Genomic DNA, 26,081 nt, shown 5'->3' with positions numbered 1-26,081 from the left:
GCATAACACTTTCAATATCATTGTTTTCTCAACACACGAGAACCATGAGTGGCAGGATACGAATTTTGATATGTGCTGGATATGTGCTGAATTACACCATGGAATTAACATAAACGCAGTTGTCAATCACTATGCTGTGTATAATAGAACCAAAATAACAAAAAAATTACGAAGCGGCCCGGAAACTAATGGATCTGCAACAGGGTAATCGTTCAGTTACTGACTATTGCATTGAGTTCCGCACCCTAGCAGCAGAGACAAAATGGAACGAGGAGGCACAGTGGAACAACTTCCTTTGGTTTGCTGACCGTGTCCAATGGGAGATCGTCAGGTTGGATTTGCCCACAACTCTGGATAGACTGAATGAGTTGGTGATTAGAGTGGACAGCCGTCTGAAATGCTGTGATCAACAAAGACGTGCATGTTCTTACCCAGAGGGGGAGTTCGCCAGTGACACGCTCAGTCTCATTTCAGATCTTGAACCCATGCAGGTGGGCAGATATCGGCTCACCAGAGAGGGTAGGGATCGTCGATGGACCAATGGCCTATGTTTATAATGTGGAGCAAGCCGGCATTTTGTTACAAGCTGTTAGGTAAAAGCCAGAACCCTTCAGTAGACGTGAAGTTATTGACAGGTGGAGTCTCCTTCTACAGCTACTCTCCTTCTGGTCAGACTACAGTGGGCCAACGCTTTCCATGTCTGCCAGGCTATAGTGGACTCAGGAGTGGAGGGCAGTTTTACTGACGCTTCACTGGTGGCTCAGTTACTTACTCCGGTGGTCTTGCTACCTCAGCCTATCTCCGTCCAAGCACCAGGTTATGCCATCAGTAGCCCAGAGAGTACCCATCAAACTCATCACCTCCAGTAACCATACGGAGGAGATTAGATTACTGTTAATCAATTCCCTCTGGCTCCTGTGGTGTTGGGTAATCCCTGGTTGTCACTTCACAATCGCCACATAGACTGGCAACAGAAAACTGTTTTGTGCTTGGAGCAGTTTTTGTCATGCGTCTTGTTTGGTGTCTGCCTGTTTTTGCGTCTTGTTTGGTGTCTGCCTGTTCTTACGTATTGTGTTCTGTGTTTCAGGAGGAATCCATGGACCTGTCTAACATGCTTCTTCAGTAAGTGTTCAGTAAGTCTCGAGCTGCATCTCTGCCTCGTCATTGTCCCTATGAACGTGCCATAAACGTATTGCCAAGTATGTCTCCGCCTAAGGGCAGATTATACTTGCTTTTTGTTCTGTAAAGGGAGGCCATGGAAAAATATATTTCTGATTCTTTGGCACCCAAGATCATCCGCCCTTCCTCATCTCCTGCGGGCGATGAGATTTTCTTTGTGGGTGACAAGGATGGTTCCCTGCGACCTTGCATTGACTATCGGGGAATGAAAAACATCATGGCAAAGAATGCATATCCTTTGCCGGTGATGTCTTCAGTTTTTGAGCTGTTGCAGGGAGCTTCCTTTTTTACAAAGTTGGACCGCCATATTTGGTTCGCATCAGGGAGGGGGATGAATGGAAGACCACTTTTAATACCCCCCCCCCAATTTGAATATTTGGACATACTGTTCGGGCTGTTCAATGCTCCCGCAGTCTTCCAAGCACTCATCAATGATGTACTGAGAGACATGGTTGATCACTTAATATATGTTTACCTGGATGACATATTGATTTTTTTTTTCTCAGTCTCTCCAGGAAGATATTCAGCATGTCAGACGAGTGCTTCAGAGGCTGCAAGAGAATGGGCTTTTTGTCAAGGTGGAGAAATGTTTCATGCACTTGCACTTATTTTTCACAGTGTTTGGCTACCACCAAACACAACTACGATATTGCTAACAGAGAACTATTGGCAGTTAAGTTGGCCTTGGAATCATTGGTTAGAGGGGTCGCATCATTGGTTAGAGGGGACAGGGGTACCTTTTATCATCTAAGACTGATCACAATAACCTAGAGTACATTAGAACCGCTAAAGACTTGAACTCTAGGCAGGCTTGGTGGGCTCTTTTTTCCGTCTGTTTTGATTTATCCATCTCCTACCACATGGGCTCCAAAAACACCAAGCCCGATGCTTTGTCTCGTGATATTTGGTGTAACAGATATGCAGGTCATCAATTCATGGGTTAAATTCAGGCATATAAAATGAAACCTTTTTACACTAAATGCCTGGCCTGGCACAAGCCTGGCTGGACTTAAATTATTTACGATACCCGTGCAAGCATCAAAGGAGACATGAAACCCCACACATTCCACACACAAAAAGAAACCTTTCTTAAAGTTCCTTACCTTCGTCATTTTAATAATAATAAGTATTTTGAATATGTTTGTGCGTACAATGGTTAATCCTTGTTATGCGAGGATTATAATTTTACTAGCTTATAAATTGGAAATGTTTCTCCTCATTTTAAGGTTCTCAAATAGAGTCATGTTTCTGTAACCCCACTCCTGACCAGGTCATAAAACTTTATGACCCCACTGATAAACAGGACAGGAAGAAGCCAAGTCACTGGCATCTTCTCTCAATGCATTCTAAACTATTACTTTTTTTATGTATTCTAAATGTATTAAGTATTGTTTTTTTGTACATTAGATGTTTTCCATAATCAAAAATTGGAGTATCCACAATTTTATCGTGTGTTAATCTTTAAATGTGTGTAATTCTGCATTTGAATGTAACTTTGTGTTTCTATCAGTTATATATGTACTGTTTGGTGTTTTTGGAATTGTCATGTTGTGACCCAACTATCCACCTGTCACGGATGAGACAGGAGGCAGACAGGATGGTCAGTTTGCTAGTTTTATTCACAGAATGCTCCGAACCAGACGGGGAATATCAGAGTGAAAGCGAGTATGGCCTAATATTGACTTAACTGAACGAACTCTGATCACAGGAAGTGAAAGTGGGATCACCGAAGGAGGACTGAAGGCAGAAGAAGACTGGCCGATCTTTGAGGGTTCTCAGAAGATTTGCGGATTCTCAGGTGAGTGTCGAAGTAGAGTCTGTAAGCCATGTAATGACGAGATCAGACGGAGACTGAAGGTTGAGAGTGGGTATATAAGGGTGAGCAGTGATGAAGGATAGCAGGTGACGGTGATGAGGATGAAGAAATGCAGGTGATGACAATTAATATTCAGGGGATGACGAGCGAGTGGGTGGAGGGAGTGATGATGATGGTGTTGATGGTGAGATCCTGACAGTACCCCCCTCTCCCGAGGCGGCTCTTGACGCTTGAGAAGAGGGGCGTTGACGGCGGCGAGGTCTACCACGACCTCTGGGGGCAGGACGATCAGGATGGTCTGCATGAAACTGGGTGAGGAGGGCTGGGTCCAGGATGTCTTCACGGGGTACCCATGAGCGTTCCTCGGGGCCATAATCCTCCCAGTCTACTAGATATTCCAGCCGGGGGCCTCGTCTCCGCGAATCCATGATGGTGCGGACACGGTAGATAGGCTCCTCTTCTACTGGAACGGGAGGAGGAGGTAAGTCCCTAGGTCCAGGATCTGAAGGAGGAGAAGTGACAGGATCAGTGAAGGGTTTTAACAAGGAGACGTGAAATGAAGGGGAAAACTTGAACTGAGGTGGAAGGTTGAGCCTGTAAGTGACTTCATTCAGCTGCCTCTGCACGGTAAATGGTCCGATGTATCAGGGACTCAGCTTACGGCAGGGCAGGCGAAGGCGAATGTCACGGGTTGAAAGCCACACCTTCTGACCCGGTTGGTACTGGGGAGGGTCTGTCCGTCGACGGTCGGCTTGGGTCTTGTGCCTTCGCACTGCCTGTTGGAGGTGAACGTGAGCTGAGTCCCATACCCTCTCGCTCTGATGGAACCAATAGTCGACAGCTGGAACCTCCGAGGGCTCTCCAGACCAAGGGAACAGAGGAGGTTGAAAACCCAGGATACATTGAAATGGAGTGAGCCCGGTGGTGGATTGCCTGAGAGAATTCTGGGCGTATTCAGCCCAGGGGAGGTAGCGGCTCCAGCTGTCCTGGTACTGGTGGCAATATGACCTGAGGTACTACCGTCCTATCTCCTGGATCTTCCGCTCAGTCTGGCCGTTCGTCTGAGGGTGGTATCCTGATGAGAGACTAACAGTCACCCCAAGTAGTCGGAAGAAGGCTTGCCATACTCGAGATATGAACTGCGGACCTCTATCTGATACTATCTCTTCAGGAATTCCAAAATTTCTGAAAACATGGTGGAACAACGCCTCAGCGGTCTCAAAGGCGGTAGGGAGTCCAGGTAAGGGGATCAGCTTGCAAGCCTTCGAGAACCGATCCACTGCTACTAGAATACAGGTGAAGTTATTAGATTTAGGAAGGTCAGTCATAAAGTCTACACCAAGATGAGACCACGGACGACGGGGTATAGGAAGAGGTACGAGTTTACCCTCCGGGAGTTTTCGGGGAGTATTAGTGATGGCGCAGACTGAGCACCCTTGAACAAACTGGGAGACATCTTGGGAGATAGATGGCCACCAGTACCGTTGACTGAGGAGCGAGAGGGTGCGCCTGCTACCTGGATGTCCAGAGCCCGGAGCTGTATGGGCAGAGTCCAGAAGGGCGGTGCGGAATTGTTGAGGTACAAAGACGAGCCCCTCTGGACCTCCCGGCGGAGCAGGGTGGAGACGGTTTTCCTGGGATATCTGATCGTCTATGTCCCAGAGGATCGGACAGGCGAACACGGCTGGAGGGAGAATGGGTTCAGGGCGGTGCTCCTCAGACGCGGAATGATGGAGGTGAGAGAGAGCGTCAGCTTTTCCATTTTTACAGCCGGGTCGGTAGGTAACAACGAAATCAAAACGGGTAAAGAAGAGAGCCCAGCGGGCCTGACGGGGATTGAGCCTCTTGGCTTCTTTGAGGTATTCCAGATTACGATGATCGGTGATTACTTGAAATTGGTGATTGGCTCCCTCCAGCCAATGTCTCCACTCTTCCAAGGCAAGCTTGATTGCAAGCAGTTCCTGATTTCCGATGTCATAGTTTCGCTCCGCCAGGGACAGCTTCTTGGAGAAGAAGGCACATGGATGGAGTCTGGAAGGTTCACCCTGCCGCTGGGAGAGGACTGCTCCTACTCCAGTAGAAGACACATCAACCTCGACGACAAATGGCAGATCTGGATTAGGATGGGCGAGGACGGGAGCGGTTGAAAAGGCGTCTTTTAGTTGTTGGAAGGCTTGGATGGCTTCGGAGGAGAAGGATAGAGACTTGGTCTGGCCCTTCAAAGAGGAGGTCAGAGGAGCACTGATAATGCTGTAGTTGTGGATGAATCTTCTATAAAAGTTGGCAAATACGAGGAATCTTTGAAGCTCTTTCACTGTAGTGGGCTGCGGCCAGTTCCGGATAGTATCCACCTTCCTCTGGTCCATTTGCACTCCATGCTGATCTATGATATAGCCCAAAAACTGTACCGACGTGGTGTGAAATTCACATTTCTCCAATTTCAGGAACAACTGATGGGCTCTCAATTTCTGCAGGACCAGAGTGACATGGCGTCTGTGTTCAGGAAGTGATGATGAGTAGATGAGGATATCATCCAAGTAAACTACAACAAATCTATTGAGGTACTCTCGGAACACTTCATTCATGTAATTTTGAAAGACTGCAGGGGCGTTGGACAGGCCGAAAGGCATTACTCTGTACTCATAGTGGCCGGAAGGGGTGACGAAAGCGGTCTTCCACTCATCACCCCGACGGATACGGATTAAGTTGTATGCACTGCGCAGATCCAACTTGGAGAATATACGGGCCCCACGTAGTTGTTCTAGGGCTGCTGGGACCAGAGGAAGGGGGTAACGAAATTTGACAGTTTGGGAGTTGAGATGGCGGTAATCAATACACGGTCTCAAGCCTCCATCCTTCTCAGCCACGAAAAAGAAGCTGGAAGCGGCAGGTGAAACCGATGGACGGATGAACTGCTGCTGAAGGGCTTCTTTCACATATTCCTCCATGGCCTTCTGTTCCGGGATGGAGAGAGGGTAGATACGGCCTTTAGGTAGAGTGGCTCCAGGTAGCAGGTCGATGGCGCAGTCCCATGGCCGATGAGGTGGTAACTTGGTCGCCAACTGCTTGCTAAACACATCCTGGAACCCCCTGTACTCAGCAGGAATCTCTACTTGATGCTGGACTTCTGGACTCTCAACTGAAGTCGAACAGACTGGAAGTTTGGATTTGAGCACGGAAGACGAAGAAGAGGGAGAAGATAAGGCTTTCGGGTTCCTCTTGACCGGAGCTAGACAGGTATGTATACAGTTTCCTCCCCAACGAAGAACCTCCCCGGATTTCCAGTCAATGGTGGGCTGATGTTGGATCAACCAGGGGCGTCCCAGGATGAGCTCAGCAGTAGACTCCTCCAGCACCAAGAATGAGATCTCCTCTGCATGTAAACAGCCAATGCGGAGCGTTAATGTGGGAGAGACATGACTGATTCGACCTCGACCCAGCGGCTTTCCTTGAATGGTTTGAACTCTGAGTTCTTGAAGGCTGCGGTGCTTGCGGACATTCAGTTTTTGGAGGAGCTGGGTTGAAATGAAGTTCCCCACTGAACCGGAGTCGAGGAGGACTTGCCCTGAGACACAGATATGCGGGGTTAATAGATGAACCATGGTCCGGTTTAAAGCTTCCACTTTAGGAGGAATCTGAATGGAGCTTACCGCAGAACGTTGAGGTCGAACAGGGCAGGAGCAGATGAGATGATTGTCGCTCCCGCAGTACAGACAGAGGTGAAGCTGGATGCGTCGCTGGCGCTCAGAAGGAGTGAGATGGGTGGAGTCCACTTGCATAGGTTCCGGTGCTGGAGGAGAAGCAATGGGAATCGAGGACGGAGGACTGACAGCGGTTGATGGATTGTCACAGGCAGATAAGCGTTGTGAAACTCGAATGGTCTTTTGAATGAGATTCTCAATGCCCATGGAGTCATCATAGACTACCAGTAGCTGACGGATGTTCGGATTCAGGCCGTGGCGGAAAGCGGTAATCAGAGCCGACTCGTTCCAGCCACAGGATGCCGCCAGGGTGCGAAACTGGAGGGCATATGTGCTGACAGAGGAATTTCCTTGACGGAGATTGTAAAGCTGATCATGAACTGAGAGATCTGAAACTGCTTGGCCAAAGACTTCCTTAAAATGAGATATGAAACCTGACAGGGATTTTAACACGGGGGAATCTGAATTCCAAAGAGATTGTGCCCACTGGAGAGCTCTGCCAGAGAGTAGAGAAATAATAAAGGCCACCCGGGCGGAATCATCGGTAAACTGATGCGCTTGCATTTGGAAGTATAGTGAAACCTGAAGCAAAAAACCACTGCAATCCTCCGCCTCACCACTGAACGGCGCTGGTCGGGCCATGGGACTCGCAGAGGCAGCCGGCGAAGTAGCGGGTGTTTGCGGAAGTTGATGTTGGCGTGCAGAGTGAATGATTGCTTCGGGGATGGTGGAAGGGTTGTCCGGTAAAGATGAGAGGATTGACTGGCGCACTGCTCGCACTAGTTCGGCAAACGGGTCTTGAGATGGATTCCCCTCAGGCTCCGTAGGATTCTGCATCTTTGGTCTGATCTTCTGTCACGGATGAGACAGGAGGCAGACAGGATGGTCAGTTTGCTAGTTTTATTCACAGAATGCTCCGAACCAGACGGGGAATATCAGAGTGAAAGCGAGTATGGACCAATATTGACTGAACTGAACGAACTCTGATCACAGGAAGTGAAAGTGGGATCACCGAAGGAGGACTGAAGGCAGAACGAAGACTGGCCGATTTTTGAGGGTTCTCAGAAGATTAGCGGAATCTCAGGTGAGTGTCGAAGTAGAGTCTGTAAGCCATGTAATGACGAGAACAGACGGAGACTGAAGGTTGAGAGTGGGTATATAAGGGTGAGCAGTGATGAAGGATAGCAGGTGACGGTGATGAGGATGAAGAGATGCAGGTGATGACAATTAATATTCAGGGGATGACGAGCGAGTGGTTGGAGGGAGTGATGATGATGGTGTTGATGGTGAGATCCTGACACCACCTGTATAAAAGGTGTGTAAAAATTTATTAATCTTGAATTACGAACTTGCTAGAATATCACTGCTTCCATACGGAAATGTAATATATGTACACATATGAAATATACATATATTAAATATATCCACATAGAAAGGGAAAACATATATGTACATATATATCTGCCCATGTATAAAACCTATTAGATAATGGAACAATTTCATATATTGACATATAAAACTAGCCCACATATTTTATGTATGTATAATAGTGTTTTTTTTATATATATGTCACATATATAATTTTCAATATACATGACATATATTTATTTGTATATTTGTTCAATATACAAACTAAACATATAAGAAGAGCATATTGCTTACATAAATGTGACATATATATGTCCCTTATATATGTTTTTATATAGTCTTAGTATATATTTTATATTTAAAATAAAATATACATATAAAATATAATTTTGATTAATGTATATGCAATATATATATTACATATAATAAACATTGTGTGCACACATATTTTAAATATGTTCTTATATTATGTATATTACTTGCAAAATATCTTAAATGAATGCATGATTTAAACTAAACAAATGTAAAAAAAAAAAAAAAAAAAACGTTTCATTAATTTCGTTCATATTTTTAAATATAGGTTATGGATATGTACTTATAAACATGTAATGCAATGAACATGACATGCCTAAGCCTTAAATGTTAAGTGGTGCAGTTATCAAAAAATAAGTAATACAGTAAAACAGGTAAAATATTAACATTTTATTAAAAAGTTTTTAATTTAAAAAAGAAAAATTGTTAAGCTGTGCAAAATTAGAAAACTACTGAACACTCAACACAACTTTTTTATACAAATACAATATTACAACAAAACATAAAACAGGACAATCTATCAACAGGTACGATATAGCCTGATAATTCTTTAAGTTTTACTCTTTTTGGATGTCCGCAGCTCAGTAACCTTTTGATTAATAGCCACCCCTAGTTGGCCCCTGGTGGTTCCTGGAAATTTCTGGATCACTGCATCTATATAAAAGACAAAGAAAAACATTTTAATTTTATAACATTAATATAAGGACAGCCAAATTATAATCACCTAAAACACTAAATTTACACAGTACATACATTGGTTGGTAGATAAAAACTAAATCTTACTGAAATGTAAGCATTATTCAGAACCCGGTGTAAGTGTCATCACACTGAAACACCAAGCTGAAACTAATCAATTCTGATGGTTTTACTGTCACATTTGGTTTTACACAATTCAAGCTCGATTAACCAAGTAATATACATACTCATTATTGCATCAATTTTTATTCTGTCCAATGGCTCTTTTGTTTCCCCAGGGCTTGCATTTTTGGACTTGCCACCTAAGAAAGAGCAAAACAAAGATTAGAACGAAATCAGAATGAACTCCACTGCTATCTAACTACTCAACCATACATTACATTTTTCATTCTGCTTCAGTAAAATGGGGATAATGTAAATACAATTTCTACAGTGTCCCAACTTTTTTGGAATCAGGTTTGTGAGTATAAAAGGAATGGAATAATTTACAAATTTCATAAACTTATATTTTATTAACAATAGAATATAGATAACATATCAAATGGTGACAGTGAGCCATTTTAAAATGTCATGCCAAATATTGGCTCATTTTGGATTTCATGAGAGCTACACATTCCAAAAAAGTTGGGACAGGTAGTAACAAGAGGCCAGAAAAGTTAAATGCACATATAAGGAACAGCTGGAGGACCAATTTGCAACTTATTAGGTCAATTGGCAAAAAGAATTGGTATAAAAAGAGCCTCTCAGAGTGGCAGTGTCTATCAGAAGTCAAGATGGGCAGAGGATCACCAATTCCCCCACTGCTGCGGTGAAAAATAGTGGAGCAATATCAGAAAGGAGTTTCTAAGAGAAAAATTGCAAAGAGTTTGAAGTTATCATCATGCCAAATATCACCATCATCTACATTGCATAATCTGGATCTGGAAGAATCTTTGTGTGTAAGGGTCAAGGCCGGAAAACCATCCTGGATATCCGTGATCTTAGGGCCCTTCCCGGCTAAAACTCTATGGGTCAAAAAAGAAGCCATATCTAAACATGATCCAGAAGCGCAGGTGTTTTCTCTGGGCCAAGGCTCATTTGAAATGGACTGTTACAAAGTGGAAAATTGTTCTGTGGTCAGACGAATCAAAATTTTAAGTTCTTTTTGGATAACTGGGACGCCATGTCATCCGGATTAAAGAGGACAAAGACAACCCAAGTTGTAGTCAGTGCTCTGTTCAGAAGCCTGCATCTCTGATGGTATGGTGTTGCATGAGTGTGTGTGCCATGGGCAGAATACACATCTGGAAAGATGAGCACCATCAATGCTGAAAGGTATATCCAAGTTCTAGAACAACATATGCCCTCATCCAGACGTCGTCTCTTTCAGGGAAGACCTTGCATTTTCCAACATGACAATGCCAGACCACATACTGCATCAATTACAACATCATGTCTGTGTAGAAGAAGGATCCGGGTACTGAAATGACCAGCCTGCAGTCCAGATCTTTCACCCATAGAAAACATTTGGCACATCATAAAGAGGAAGATGTGACAAAGAAGACATAAGACAGTTGAGCAACTAGAAGCCTGTATTAGACAAAAATGGAAAAACATTCCTATTCCTAAACTTGAGCAACTTGTCTCCTCAGTCCCCAGACGTTTGCAGACTGTTATAAAAAGAAGAGGGGATGCCACACAGTGGTAAACATGACCCTGTCACAACTTTTTTGGAATGTGTAGCTCTCATGAAATCCAAAATGAGCCAATATTTGGCATGACATTTCAAAATGTCTCACTTTCAACAACATTTAATGCTATTTATATTCTATTTTGAATAAAATATACATTTATGAGATTTGTAAATTATTTCATTCCTTTTTTAATGACAATTTCTATAGTTGTCCCAACTTTTTTGAAATCGGGTTAAAAGTCCAACTTAAATTATTTATAAAGCATCATATTTCAGTGTAAATTTGAATGAGTGTACATATATCTGTAAATATGCAAGAATTAGTATAATAGAGTAGTTTTATTTTTTGACTTTGACCCCTTACCCAAAGACTTCAGATATTCAATATTCAATCTACATAATTAGAGAAAAATTATAATAATTATACAGACACCTGCACACACTATGACCAATTACGTACCTCTGAGATTGCTCTTTAGAAGTGTCTCAATATCAAACACTCCAAGGAGAAGCATCCGAGCCATGGTAGTAGGGCTGTTTGCATGGCTAGCTGACCATAACACATTTTTTGGTACATAAACTCCTGAGCCCGGGTGAATTTCAAGCTGTGGGGAGAGGACAAACATGCATTAATGTTAGAATTATATTACAAAATAAAACATTGCTTTAACAAAAAATTTTTAGGGGGCCTGATACACTTTAGCTTTGCATCACATATTTTCTAAAAGTGATGAAACAATGCATTTATGCAATGTGCAAAAAATATATATTCATAAATTTAATAATACATCTTAACATCTTTGTTTTCACATTTTCATGCAACGTCAGTTTATGCATTATAGTCCAAGCGTCCATTCTCGTTTAAACTACCCTTTAGAAAGGCAACCAACAGTTTGAAGGTCCAAATCAATGCAGTTTCAAAGCATAGTCAAGCATTTGTGGTTAAAAAAGTATATAAATGTTTTTATTTTAAAAAATTGCATGGTTTGACCCTTATTCCTTGGTTGGGATCGTGTCGAGCCTTTGAAGCCTTATTAAACTGCATTGATTTGGACCTTCAGTCCATTGGTTGCAATTGCAGTCAATTATATAGAATTAAATAAATGTGATTTATTTTCGATTGAAGAAAGTAAGACATGAACATTTTGAAAGACATGGAGATGAATAAATTATGAGGAAATTTTAGTTTCAAGTGACATTGTAGTTTAGTTTCTTTTTTCTTGTCTTCACCACCTGGCTACTGTTATAAAATGTTGAAAGATTGAAACAAAATGCTATCAATAAATAGAAAAAATAAAATATAATAAAAATAAAGACTGCAAGTGACGTCGCTAGCAGAAGCACAAGTGTCTGAGAGTGCAAGTCTGAGAATGCAAGTCTGACAGTGCAAGTGCAAGTCTGCAGCCAGACCCTTCTCAAATCTTGAGCCACTGTCTTGCAGTGCGACAACTACAGCAACGACAGACCGACACAGGGAACATGTTGAAGCTATAGCCAATAGCTTCATTTTCGTTTGCTCAAAGGGTTTGAATTGGACTGGTGTTGTGTCCTCTGTGGTTGTACTTTTTCTAGGGTGGACTGTCTCTCTGTGGGGAAAAAAAGGGGAATACAAATTGTAGAATCTAAAACAAAATATAAAACTAGGGCTATGGCAATAACAACAACATAGGCTGACTACATTAAAATTGAGCATTGAAATTTTACTTTATAAAGATGTTATTCTCACATAACAAACATTTAAAGATATTAAAACGATGCACTGTAATATTCTGGGCCTACTGTTAGTTAGCTTTTAAACATTAACATTAAAATGCAACGCAAAAAAAAGCAGTATATATAGTAAAGTTACATGATGTAGTAAAAAATAAATACTAACGTTAACTTACCTGCAACTTTATGCACCGTTGCCTCGTACAAAGGCCATCCGCCTTTAGGTTTTTTTTTCAGTCCACCTCTCCACTCAATTAAATATACAGAACTTTCATCAAGTCCGTCTAAGAAATCATTACAACTGAATTGTTTTATATGTGACGTTGGAACAATGCTCCAACTTTCCTCAGTTTCATCTATCCACTCAACAAGGGCGAACATTGTTCATCCGTTGCTCTATCCTGAATGCGTGTAATTTGGCGGTCTTTTGACTGCGTTTGAATTTTGGCGCGCCTAATCCTCGCTTGTTAAGTCTGACGTCACGTGTCAGCGCTTCCGTGTCAAAACGCTCTATCAGATACCACGAGAAAACAACAAAAGATGCTTATTTAAACTCATGATGTGATATAATACTACCGAGAAAGTTATAATCCTAAACTTTTAAATCCATACCGAAGACCCAGATAGCCAGAAAATGAAAATATAAATAAATAAATATAAAAATTATGTGTGTTTGGGATGCTGTGAGCACGGAGACTGTAGTGTGTACACCATAAGTTTGAAAGCGTTTAAATTAAATGTTTAATACGAATAAAGAGTGCTCATAAACGGCTGCTGATGTAGTATTCTCAACTGAAGATACTTAGACCTGGTAACAGCGCGTAACGTCATCAACCGAAAAGGGGTGAAACGCATCCTAAATGCAGACTGAAAGTGTTTCTATTATTCTGTATTTTTTGGTTCAAATCTAAACACTGTTCAAAAATCAGCTAAGCATGCCATGTTTATTATGTAAGTCTTGGTTTAGGTCACAGTAATGTAAAAAAAAACTAAAAAAAAATATATATATATATATATATATATATATATATATATATATATTTGATCCAACAAAGTTATGCAATAAGTAATTTGATGAAAATTATTTAAAATTAGGTTAGGAATTTTTTCATTGCAGATGTTTATACACAGCGGCATTCTAATCCAATCTGAAGCAATGCATTACATTACAATAGATTAAAAATCATTATGCATATATGTTATTACGTAATCCCTGTGTTTACATGTGTGGGCATACGTATATGCATGTGTGTACATGTGTATGAGGGAAGCTGGATTGATGTAGCTATTGCTACTGCAGCTTGTCCACATCTCTAAGGGAAAAGCTGTTCCATAACCTTTTAGTCTGTGTTCCTGGGGTCTACCTGAGCAGAGGGTGCAAAGTGCTGGATGTTTGTAGCCCATGTAAGAAGACATCTGAATAGATGTCACACAGAATTGACAGGGTGTCGACAATACTTTCATCTTCACAACCCTTTTTGTCTATTTTGTCTGCAGCCGTATAGCCAGAATACCACACAGCAATAAGTTATGATGTATTTATTATTATTATTATTATTGTGCAGCAGTATAGAGGCTGATCAGCAATCTGGGGTTGTGATACGTGGATAGCAATTGTAGACATTTCAAAAGTACTGCATTACATAAGTGATTTGCAAAGGACCACTGCATCATTTGGCTTCTAGATATTATGGGGTTGTATTACTATAACCCTCTATATGACTCAAAGACTTATTTGCATGACAAGTTATAAGTAGCCTATGTCATGTAGTTAGGTGTTTGTGTGTGTGTGTGTGTGTGTGTGTAAGAGAGAGAGAGAGAGAGAGAGAGATATGCAATATTATCTAAAAGCCAAACAAACAATGTAATGCACTGGTAAGGTTTTGTTTGTGGTTAATACATTTTCCCCCCCAAATTAAAAGGAAGTGTTGCAAAACAACCTACCAATACAATGCTTTTCCTAATAGGCCTAATGTAATTTTAACACAATGTTCCTTTTGTACTTTAGTTATGCTAAGTATTCATATATACTGAAATGTATTATTGTAATATGTTATTTGTTTGACGGTATAAGAACAAACAAAAAAAAGTAACTATGGATGGGCGTAATTTATTATTGTCAAAAAATAATGCTCATTAAAAAATAAACAACAACAAACTTCTGTAGGTTGTTACTCGCTAAATAATTAAGACAAGGCGTGAATTTAGAAATTCGAGTCAAGTTCGAGTTCTCGCGTTGTTGCGCAAGCCGCGCAAACCAATCGACTTATGATATCAAAGTATCACGAGAGTCAGTCTGCAATCGCGGTACTTTGATTCCCGCATCGCTAGACCGCTACAGGTCAAACACACGTGTTCTGCCACGATTACTGGATTAATTTAAACTAGAGCTTCCAAAGACCATAGACGTCGGTTTGCGCCTGTTAACCTTTTGCTACAGTGATATGAGATGAAGTACAAGAAGTATCTCTTGGAGAACAAAGACATTCCACGAACAACACAGCATCGCTGGAGAAGGTATGTAAATGTTAAATTGTATCAAGATTATTACCCAATATAGCAGATGGACTTGATGGGTCTGTGGCAAATAGTAGCCTACTTTTTTTTATTTACAATCTACAGAATTTTTCAGAGAAATGTATCACAATGGAATCATATTGAAAAGTGATATTAACACATGCAGTTTGAATAATTAGAACAGTGTTAGGCTAAGGCTACGGGGTTTTTTTCTCTAAGTTAATCCACTATATGCACGGAGCGTTCTTTGGAACTTCCGCATTAAGATAAGTCAGCCCGTGAACTTCCGGTGGAACGTCATTTGATGTTGTGGTACTTTTAGGTTAGTGGGCGGCACCTTCAAATCCAACTCCTTGAGACTCTAGTGGTTTATAGATACAGTTTGAACCATAACTTATTTATTTAATTTATTATTTATTCAATATCTACGTGAAAATAAAGTAATAACTTAGGTTAACGGAAATGAAAAAGGCATTTAAATTTCAGCGCTGTGAGGGAACGTCAGCTGAGCACTGTTGTGTCCCTCAGTGTTCGTCCTCAGCGAAATTCAACTCAGTTATAAGTTTTCATACTTTCCCTTCAGACGTACAACAGCGAAAGAAATGGATAATAAATATAAAAAGAGACAATTTTATTATATCTCACCATACACGCGTGTGTAGTCGGCACTTTGTGCCAGAAGAGCTCAAGGAGCCTGCTGAAGTCGGAGGGAGGCGAAGGCTGAAGTCTGGTGCCGTACCTGTACTGTTCCCTTGGAATAATTACTCTCTTGGAGAAAGAAGGCTTGGAGTTTGGGAAAGGAGAACGAGACCAGAGAGTATGGAAACTGGGGAATATTATGAACGTATATCTACCAACGACCACGATTACAGCGCAGCACCGCAGCCCGCGTTTGTTGACTTGGTTCTGGAAGAAAACGAAAGGCTTCGCGAAGAAATCGACCATGTGAGGCAGCAGATGGAACAGATGTCACTCAAACAGCGTTTTGGGCTTCAGCGATTTACCGGTTCTGACAGTGACATCCGTTTCTATACCAGGTATGTAGACATATTTAATTTAATAAAAACGCATTATACTTTAAGAACACTTTAAATATCTTGCATTTAAAGACTGATATTATACAGTGATCATACTATCTTTACTAATTACATTTAAAAATAAAATATTATTTAATATTAAAACACTTTATAGGCTTAATGTGCATCGTGCATTAAAGAAGTACTCCAAATAAAGTTTAACTGTAATATTTATATCCTAAACTTTAAGCATTATGTCAGTAAATATCGATTTTTAGTATACTTAGTATGAAATAAATTATTTTAAAAACATTTTGGTTTAGGTTTTTTTTGCACTACGGTGTCCAAACCACAAACATTGAAGCTTAAATATAAATAGACCAGTGCAAGTCACTTCCTACTTCAGGTTCACCTCTGACCTGGTGTGTATAAATGTAATAATATGTATGGTGCTATATGCAAGAAATATCAATGCTTTGACATTTTCACTATTTACAGGTTTTCATCTTATGATCATCTGATGCGGTTTTGGCAGGTTATTGAACCATCACTGAGATTCATGGTTCGAGTAACCAGAGCAGGAACTGCAAACATTGAATCTGAAAAGCAAAGTGCTTCCATGGTAAGTCTGTTGTCTGTGCTATTATGACCAAACTCTCCGGCTACAGAATTTATGCATCCTATCATTTACTTGTTCAAAACATGGTTGGACTTTTACTTTCTGAAGCCAGGATGTTCACATTATGACCAACACTAGTACTTTTAGAATTTAATGTAGAATGAATGGAAATAAATTCCACACCATCAGATATCTGTTGTTGTAACTGTACTGTACACCTACTAGTTTTGACAATTACATATACAATTTAATACAATTTTGTTATGATCTGTCAGTCCTTACAGGCAATAGATGAACTGTTCCTCTTCCTGAACTACCTTGCCCTTGGTCTGAAGCAGAGGGACCTAACTGAGCGGTATGGGGTGCATCAATCTACTGTAAGCAGAATCATTCTGACCTGGAGCAATTTCCTGTTCTCTGTTCTTGGTTCACAATGCATTTGGATGACTCAAGACAAAATTAAGGAACACTTGCCATCAGAGTTTGAAGACTACCCAGACACCACCACAATTCTGGACTGCACAGAGCTCCGGTGTCAAACACCCTCCTCCCCTTTACTTCAGAGTGAGGTATACTCAAACTATAAGTCCCACTGTACCCTGAAGGGTATGATTGGCATGGCCCCCCATGGCGCTGTAACCTTTGTTTCCTCCCTTTTTGCCGGCTCAGTAAGTGACAAACAGATCTTTGTAGAGTCAGGTATTCTTACTCTGCTTAGGCCAGATATGGCAATTTATGGTCGACAGAGGCTTCCTTGTGGATGACTGTGTGCCCTGTAAGGTGTACAGGCCTGCATTCCTCGCTGGGAGACCTCAGATGCCAAAGCACGAGGTCAGGGAGACCCAATCTATTGCACATCTCAGAGTGCACATTGAGCGCCTAATTCGTAGACTTAAGGAATTTAAATTCTTTGATACGGTCATCCCCTTAAACATGTTTGGGAGCATAAATCAGCTTTATGCAGTTGCATGCCTACTGTTAAATTATCAGAGTGGGCCACTTGTAAAAGCTTGGGCTAAGTAAAAGTGCCTCTTGTTTTTATCCTCTCTTAATCCTTGTAAATATATCTTAAACATGCCTCTAGATTTCTTCTCTGTATATATCATTCATCTCATAGTTTAAAGTTTAAACTTAAAATCTATTCACAAAAAATCTGATTAACTGTAATAATTACTTTTGTTGTTTTTACATTATTTCTATGTTTTGTACTCTTTGTTAATTGTATTTAACTTTTCAATATTTGTTAACTAATGAAGTATAAATTCAGAACACACAAACAAATAACATGTTTATTAAAATACATAATTTAATCAGTTAACAACAGATCCTGTACATTTGTGGAAACAATTAAAAATAAAGCATGGGGCAAAAAATATGTACAAATTGATGGAAACTGATTGAATGGCTTGAAACGTTTCAAGCCAAAAGTGTTGGAAGATAAAAGTAAAAGTAAAAGTAATCAACCTTTTGCTTCATTGTTTTAATGACTCCCTCATCTCTGTATATTCTTTGTATGAACATGTCGTCTTCAGTAAACACAACAAAATCACACCACTTCATCCCGGAAATGAACAGTTGGCCCTGCACCTGCCAGTAGTAAGTGTGAGACTGTTTGAGCTGTAGCACTCCACCAGAGACCCTAAGGTAGGCACAGTCCACATAGCTTCTCAAATTTGGGCACTTCACTTCTACCAGTCCAAACACAGGATCAGCTTTAGGGTTGTACACCAACCCATCTGGTGATGAGCCAAGCCAAGGTGCATCGGGGTGGATGATAAAACCACAAGGGTAGTGATTTACCTCCTGAATGCAGCAGTATTCCTCAATAGCTTTGGGCTCCATCTGAAGGCCCCGCTTCATTTCTGCAGACTGATAGCCTGACTTCAAAATTCTCACCGTTAGACTCGCCGCTGAGGACTGCCCTCTCACATGGCAAACTTCTCTAGACATAAATTGATACACATAAAAATAATTTTAGTATTTATATTAGATGACAATAAATGAGTATTAAGAAATGAGTATAAATGAGAAAACAAAATGTGCTGAATGTGCCAGTATAATTTACAGTTACCTGAATCTAGAGGAGGTTAGACGTGGCTTTCTCAATAAATGCCATTCCCTCATTGTGCTTTGTTGTCTTGTGCCCATCTCAGTTTCGTGTGCCATGACTTCTGTTGTTGCTAGAGAAGTCATGTGCATCTGCTGATGGTGAGTCAACACAAAACAGCACTCTGAGGGACCTAGACAGTAGCCATCCAGAGGTAAGTTTGGTCGTGGTGGTGCAGTGCTATGTGGACAGGTCTTTGGTGGGCTCCATGCTGGAAGTTGATAGGACAGTAAACTCCCTTCTTGGACTTTTCCAAAAGCGCTGTCAACTAAAGGCACATCCCCTGAAATACCCATAGTGGCTATTAAAGGAGCAGATTCTTTCGACATGCCTTCGTAAATATCCTTCACCCGTAGAACTGACATGTCTGGAAGGCAACAGGTCAGGTTACAGGCAGCTTTATACAGGTTGCTCCTGAAAACACATAAAAGACATGCACACAGTGTTAATTAAAGGTTCATGTAATGTGTAGATTACAGTGATCATAAACAAGTCTGAAAAAAAGTATTTTACAGTTTAATACATATTTTCAACACATGCATGTAGTAAAACAACTTCCCATTTCTACACCTTACCTGATGCCTTCTGCCAATCTTCTCTCCTTGGGCCTAGCTGACAATACCACCATTTCATTTGTTGGACCAGGCTTAAAGCCCTGTAAATTAATGTTGTATAAGAACTTATTTGTGCTGTATTTAGTTTACTTTAGCTCCATGATTTACCTATTTTCATAAGAAAAGATTCTGCACTATCTGTGTTATTGGAAGTTGATGTGAGAACAAGAACAAAACTTAACAAAGAAGATGTAGGATTATATTATAATGTGTAAATTAACAATTAATTGTGATAGTGTTGAGCAGCATCACCTGGGTCCTGGGTTTGTGCCATTGCTGCTCAGACCCTGTGCAGCTGTGAGTCGGGGGGACAGCTGCCGCTCCCTGTTGGCTGTAATGTGCTGTTTGGAAGAGCAATGCTGCAATGTGATTACATAGAGCAAGCCCTGCCACACATGAGCACTGACAGGCCATCAGCTCAACAGGTTTAGTGTGTTTGAGGACAACCTGTAAGCGAAAAAGATATCAATAGTATATTTTCTGTGTTTTAGGATTCAGGCAATCATAGTCACTAATTACTGGAATAAATAATCATTAGTTGAATTATGTTGGTTTGCACTGTATCTAGTGTTTGAATCTTCCTTGGGCTACAGTGTCAAATGTTGGCAAGCTAACTAACTCTACTCTCTGGGAATCTTAATAGGCCGTATTTGTAATAAATTACTGTGTATATACTTGTTAGAATACACAGTGTGCAGTTGATATAGTGGTACAGTGAACTATTGTCCTGACAGCAACAGTTAGGCTGTAAGCCTTTGTAAACTCCAAACATTGGTCTATTACAATCATTATCTGCATAATTTTATATATATATATATATATATATATATATATATATATATATTTATATATATATTTTTTTTTTCATTGAATTCCTAGAGAGCAGACACTGCCTTATTACATTTTATTACATTGAATCTGATCTCATTCCCCTACACTCAAGTTGTGTGGTCTCTCATTTTTCCTCATAGACCTGAAGCATCTTGCCCTCACAGAAACCTCTCCTGCCTCGTTCTTGTCAGAAACTGAGAAACAAAACAATTACAACACTAGGAATATCAATACACATGCACTTGGATTTTTGCTCAGCAGTGGAAACATCTTATACTGCCTGCTGTTATTTATAGTCATACAGATAAGAGAACATCATTCAAAAGGGAAAATCTGTAACCTGTGGCATTTCAAGCGTTTAATAAAAATGCATTAAATGCCTTTTTCCCGTTTACTGGACGAAGCCTTGGAGTTTTCCTGAATAAGGCGGTGTACATCATTGATGTTGACTTGAGGTAAATCCTGAAGGCAGCGAGTGTAGAAAGACATCTTCACGGCCGCTTGATTTTGCACATTTGACCGGAAATGACTGAGCTGACTTATCTAAACCAGGAAGTGGCCGTGCATATAGTCCATTGCTTGGTCGATGTCATCAGATCAGGAATTTGCTTTGTAGACGAACCCACCATGTTGGATTCCGTGGACCTCAAAATGCTGTTGTTGATGTGCTACAGGTAAAGATTAAAGAGTCAAGAACACAGTTAACTTTCAGGATCAGATTGTTAGAATGTGATGCATTGTGGCACACATTATTTTAACACCATCTTGTTTTTCAAGACCGCTTTTGACTTTTTCTTAACCAAAGCTTGCTATGTATTTAATTACAATACCACACTTAAATTTGCTCAATGTAAAATGTAAAAATACATTTACAAACTGTGTATGAAAATATGGGTTTATATTAGCTTTTTAATTAAGATAAAAAGACAATGCCTTCCCAGGCTGATATATGCAAAACCCCAATACCTATCTTAATCTATGTAATTTGCATTTAACTGTAGCACTTGTCCTAAACAAGCATGCCCCAAAACACTTGTGTGTTGTATTCAGTATTTGTGTGTTTTATACCATTGTCAGATGAATTAATGTAAACGACAAGACACAACCCATACGTTAAAAATATATATATATATACTTTTTTTTTTTTATCACAGGTTTACATTTATACACTTGTTCATATTGTGTAGTTATTAAGATATCAAAATCGAACGTTTTAGGAAAAAACCTCTGGCGCCTAAAGGGTTAACTTTTACACTGTTAAATTAAACAATACTCTCCCTGAATGATTGAATTCACACTTGAATAGAGTAACTCACTGCTCATACGTGCACATACTTGAATGCAAATGCTTTAGATTCTTTTTGAATGCTCTATTGAAATAGGCACAATAAGCTTTTAAAATTTCAACTTCAATTACTCTGATGGTTGTCCAAATTTCATTTTTTCCTCTTTGGAATTTATGGTAAATCATTTTTGTTGTTTGTCTTGGGTATTACTTTAGTCACCATGTTGTTTTTATTTGCCTTTCAGCAAGACCCAACTTTGTTTGACATTCGTATCAACCACATGAGCGATACTTCGCAGGTATGGAGAATTTCAATTACAAAATACTCTCTTATGTGTTGTAGGTTATACATCTGTTGTTAGTCATAAATGTTACAAATTATTGCTTGAAGTAAAATGTTTATTTATCCCCCTAAAACACTGCAATACATTTTCAATAAAACAAAATATGTATAATATTTCAATACAGCAGAATCAGACTGCAGAAAACCAGAATCCAGTTGTGACCACCAGCCCTGCACAGACATCCAGTCAGGTGAGGAAAAACAATGCACACAATGTTCCAAACAAATTATGTCCAATGAGCTTGATCCTGGATTAAGTGCTTTCTACTGTTGGCTGTAGGGGGAAGGTGGGACACAACCTAACTCTTTTGAGTTCGGCTCAATTGCACAAAAGATTTGAGTTTACAGTGATAAATATAACAGTTTGTGTTAGGCATGATGCGAAGAAGAGTAAAACACACTTAGCTGTTATAAAATTACTGTAAACCAAGGCTTCACAGGGCTGTTTTTTTTTCTACGATTGTTTAATATACATAGAAAGGTTTCATGAAATGAAACACCAATAAAATTAAATGAATGAAATTAATAAAAAATATTAGTGCTCTGCCAAACAAAGTAGTTCCTCAGAAACAACAAAGTGGTTGCCAAGTGGAGCGGTGATGTTGTAATGCAGTCAGCAGTGGGTTACAGGGTGTTTTATTACTACTTAGAACACGGCTCAAACTATTTAAATCAAGAACCAGAACTGACCATTTTATAAACCGATATTTACACTGGCAACATACAAATTAACATCTAAAGCTTGTTTCCAGAACCTACTATTCTCATTCAATTACACTGAAAGTGACAGTAGTGCAAACATCACTGTATGACTTACACTGTGGGTAGGATTCATTGTAAAAGACAAAATATATGTCTATTTACTGAAGATGGTTACGCCAGTCTATAATAGATAAAGTAGATACCCACACATTTTTCCATCCATATCTCTAGAGCCCTGAAAACGTAAAATAAAACCGCACATTGTAATGTCTGTATGTTAAGTATATTTATTTAATATTTAAATATAAAAAAAAACTGTGTTGCAGGTTGATTTTAACTTGTGCCCCTAAATTTTCTGTTTGTGCTCTTAATTTTTTTTTAGTAAGGGCTACAGTGCTCTTAATAAGTTAGTCTGGGGCCCTGCCTTATGTGTAGTATCATGGCAGGACTTCTTGTATTTTATGTTTGAGAATTGATTTGTTGACTTGAACTTTCAGCAACAAGTTGCAAAGGAGTCAACTGCACCTCATGGTTCAAGCATCCTACACAATAAAGTGGAAGTCAATGTGCAGGTAAGGATAAGGTGCCATACAAACATTTAATTTTCTGTTATGCTTTCAGGTTTTAACTGATGTTTTTAAATAAATCCCTTTTGTATAGGTACTCTTCCATGAGAAACAGAAAATGGCTGACTACCAAGAAGAATCAAGTAATGACAATGATGACATTCAACATGACAAAGACATTACGGAGAATGAAATTATGGAGAAAACCCTCAGCAATGAAAGCCATGTATCTCCTTTATGGACGATGTCAGAATACAGTGAGAAAGCACAACATGAACAAAAAAGAAAAGAGCAGGAGTTGCTCCTCCTAGCTCTAAAATTAAAACAAGATTTGACCGATGAAGCACTAGAAGACATGTTTCAGGTCATAAATGCTATCACTGGTAAACACTCAGTGTCAACTACTAAACATCACTTCTACAAAAATATGCTTGATTATAAGGACTACATTATTATCAAACATTTCTGTTCAGATTGTATGGTCTTAATGCAAACAAAAGATGAAAAAGTAGGTTGCAGAATTTGCGGCAAACAAGTTGATGCAAAGGAGCACATGAAATCTGGAAACTTTTTTATTGTTCTCCCTCTAGAAGCACAACTACGAAATATTATCGAACAACACAAGTTTTCGCAGTTGACCGTCAATAACAAGGATGACGTAAATAGTCACTTGGTTGATGTATGTGATGGTGTGCTCTATAAAAAGACCTTGAAAACCTTCACAACTTTAAATGATTGCCCCAACTTTTCAATCACCTTTAGTTGTGATGGGGTACCTTTATTCAAATCCTCTTCGCAGTCCATATGGCCCCTGTTGTGCACTTTAAATGAACTACCTCCCGATCTGAGATCTGACCATATTATGTTAACAGCATTGTGGTTTGGAGCTAAAAAGCCCCCAATGAACATCTATCTTGACCCATTTGTGAATGAGTGCATTGGTCTACATGGGCGTGGCTTTGATTGGGTTACATCTGATGGTGTACATGGTACCAGCAAAGTATATGCTTTAATACTTGTAAGCGATTCTGTTGCCCGTCCACTCCTACAGAACTTTAAGCAGTTCAATGGGGAGTTTGGATGTTCTTTTTGTCTTCAGAAGGGAACACTTGTTGAACGTGGTCGGGGAAAGGTCAGGGTTTACCCCTTTGAGGAAAACATAGAACTGAGATGTCAAAGTCAGACTTTAGAGCTAGTTATGAGAGCTGTTGAAACAGGCACACCTTCAGCAGGTGTGGAAGGACCTTCGGTGTTGTCCCTTTTACCTGGATTTGATATAATTGAGGGATGTGTCCCTGATTTCATGCACAGTGTCCTCCTATCACTTCGCTATGGTGTAACCCTGAAAACCACCAATCTCCTTGGTATTAAGGCAGGTCCATACCACAAATTGACAAACTACTGTTAAAAATAAAGCCCCCAAGTAATGTCTCCAGAACACCTCGTTCCATAAAAGAAAGACGTTACTGGAAAGCCCATGAATGGCTGATGTGGCTACTGTACTACAGTATCTACATACTTAAGGGGATTCTACCTGAGAGATACCTTAATCATTGGCTGAAACTTGCGAGTGGCATAGCTTTGCTGCTAACCACATCGATTTCATCTCAGCAGTTTTTAGAAGCGCAGGACCTTCTTCGTCAGTTTGTATCCGAGATGGAGCCCCTTTATGGTATAGGCAATGTCAGCTACAATGTTCACCTCTGCCTTCATCTCTCTAGAAGTGTCCAGAATTGGGGGCCATTATGGACCCATTCTGCCTTTCAAGTTGAAGCCTATATTATGGAGTTGATCGAAATGGTGAAAAGCACCCAGTCTGTGCCCATCCAAATATGCAATGTTTTCTGGATGAAAAAAGCACTTCCACTGTATGCCAGTCAAACACTGAAAAATCCCTCCTCAGAGTGTAGTGCTGTACTTGGTCCATTATTGAGGGGAAAACAAGAGCGAAAGCATGCAGTGAGATGTTTGGGAGTTACAGCTTTTGGACCGCCCAAGAAAAAAATGATGGCACATGATGACTATATTGCTTTGCATAGTGTTGGTGATTGGGTAGAGAAGCAGGTTGTAGAATATTATGATCGAGTGTTTGTCAATGGTGCGATCATTCATTCCCAGGCATACCACCGTTCAAAAAAGAGGAATTCAAGTGTAGTTCGTATAAAAACTGACAACGCATTCTTCTCTGTTAAAACATTCAAAATGACAGATGTAGGAAATGGCAGTACTTGTTATGCTATTGGTCGCTTTTTTGAGGAGGGGAAGCACAGTTTTTCTGCTTGTGTTCAAAATCCTCTACACTTTCATCCAGTCAAGAAGGTGCTGTCTCACCTAACTGCTGTACATGCCTCCGCAATTGAACACAAATGTGTGTACATGCCTTTAGAACAGCACAGATGTGATTACATTATGACTTTTCTTAACCATTATGAAGTAACCATTTAATTTTTTTTTTTTTTTAATAATGTCTGGCATCAGTGACATCAGTTTATGCAGCTCTGCCAAACTTTGTTGAAAGCACCAAAATCATATTTTCTTTGAATGCTAGTTGAGAACCCAGGTTTACATAGCTGCATAAGTTAGATAAATGATTTTTGAAGACAAACACAACTGTATATTCTGTATGCATCTGCATATGTAGTGCATGTATGTACTTTCTTAAATATAGATATTGATATATGGCTATTGATGAAAAAAAATAAAATGTGTGTTTTCAAATAGAATTTGTGTAGTATTAATTTATTTTTATGATCTGGTTAAGAAGAGGTAAATAATACAATTTATAAAAGATTCAAAAAAGGGATAGAAATGAAATGTGGATGTGTAGACTTGATAAAAGTTCAAACTGTTCAAATAAGGAAAACATGTGAATAAGGAAACCATAGGCATGTGAAATGTATGTTGTTTGAATAGTTTGGCATATATAAATTAAACATATCGGTTACATATATGGTCAAAACATACAGTATTATATAAATAATAATCATATAAATCATATTAATATATGTCAATATCTTAATTTAATAT

At 39.8% G+C, this 26,081-nt stretch overlaps 3 protein-coding genes across 4 annotated transcripts in view; 2 read left to right on the top strand and 1 right to left on the bottom strand.

Moving 5' to 3' along the window:
* The window catches only part of LOC113076213 (zinc finger protein 271-like), a 197,861-nt gene that overhangs the window by 84,296 nt on the left and 87,484 nt on the right, over nt 1-26,081 (top strand). The gene's annotated exons all lie outside the window — the stretch shown is intronic.
* LOC113076212 (uncharacterized) lies at nt 14,811-25,746 on the top strand. Its single transcript, XM_026248872.1, has 5 exons — nt 14,811-14,971; nt 21,689-21,742; nt 21,912-21,977; nt 22,986-23,060; nt 23,149-25,746. Exons 2-5 carry the CDS (start codon nt 21,725-21,727, stop codon nt 24,460-24,462), a joined length of 1,473 nt encoding a protein of 490 aa, XP_026104657.1. The 5' UTR covers nt 14,811-14,971; nt 21,689-21,724; the 3' UTR covers nt 24,463-25,746.
* On the bottom strand, nt 17,954-20,019 carry LOC113076214 (uncharacterized). Of its 2 annotated transcripts, XM_026248878.1 has the most exons (5): nt 19,580-20,019; nt 19,289-19,368; nt 18,678-19,127; nt 18,216-18,548; nt 17,954-18,160 (listed from the first exon to the last, which is right to left on the bottom strand). In XM_026248878.1, exons 1-5 carry the CDS (start codon nt 19,739-19,741, stop codon nt 18,079-18,081), a joined length of 1,107 nt encoding a protein of 368 aa, XP_026104663.1. In that variant the 5' UTR covers nt 19,742-20,019; the 3' UTR covers nt 17,954-18,078. The 2 variants fall into 2 exon arrangements, with proteins under 2 accessions (XP_026104663.1, XP_026104662.1); XM_026248877.1 differs by having other exon boundaries at nt 17,954-18,548.

This window comes from Carassius auratus, unplaced genomic scaffold (assembly GCF_003368295.1).
Source record: "Carassius auratus strain Wakin unplaced genomic scaffold, ASM336829v1 scaf_tig00019316, whole genome shotgun sequence".
In the NCBI taxonomy this organism is placed as follows: domain Eukaryota; kingdom Metazoa; phylum Chordata; class Actinopteri; order Cypriniformes; family Cyprinidae; genus Carassius; species Carassius auratus.
Note: the sequence above shows the minus strand (reverse complement) of the source record. Positions and strands in the feature narration are given on the sequence as shown.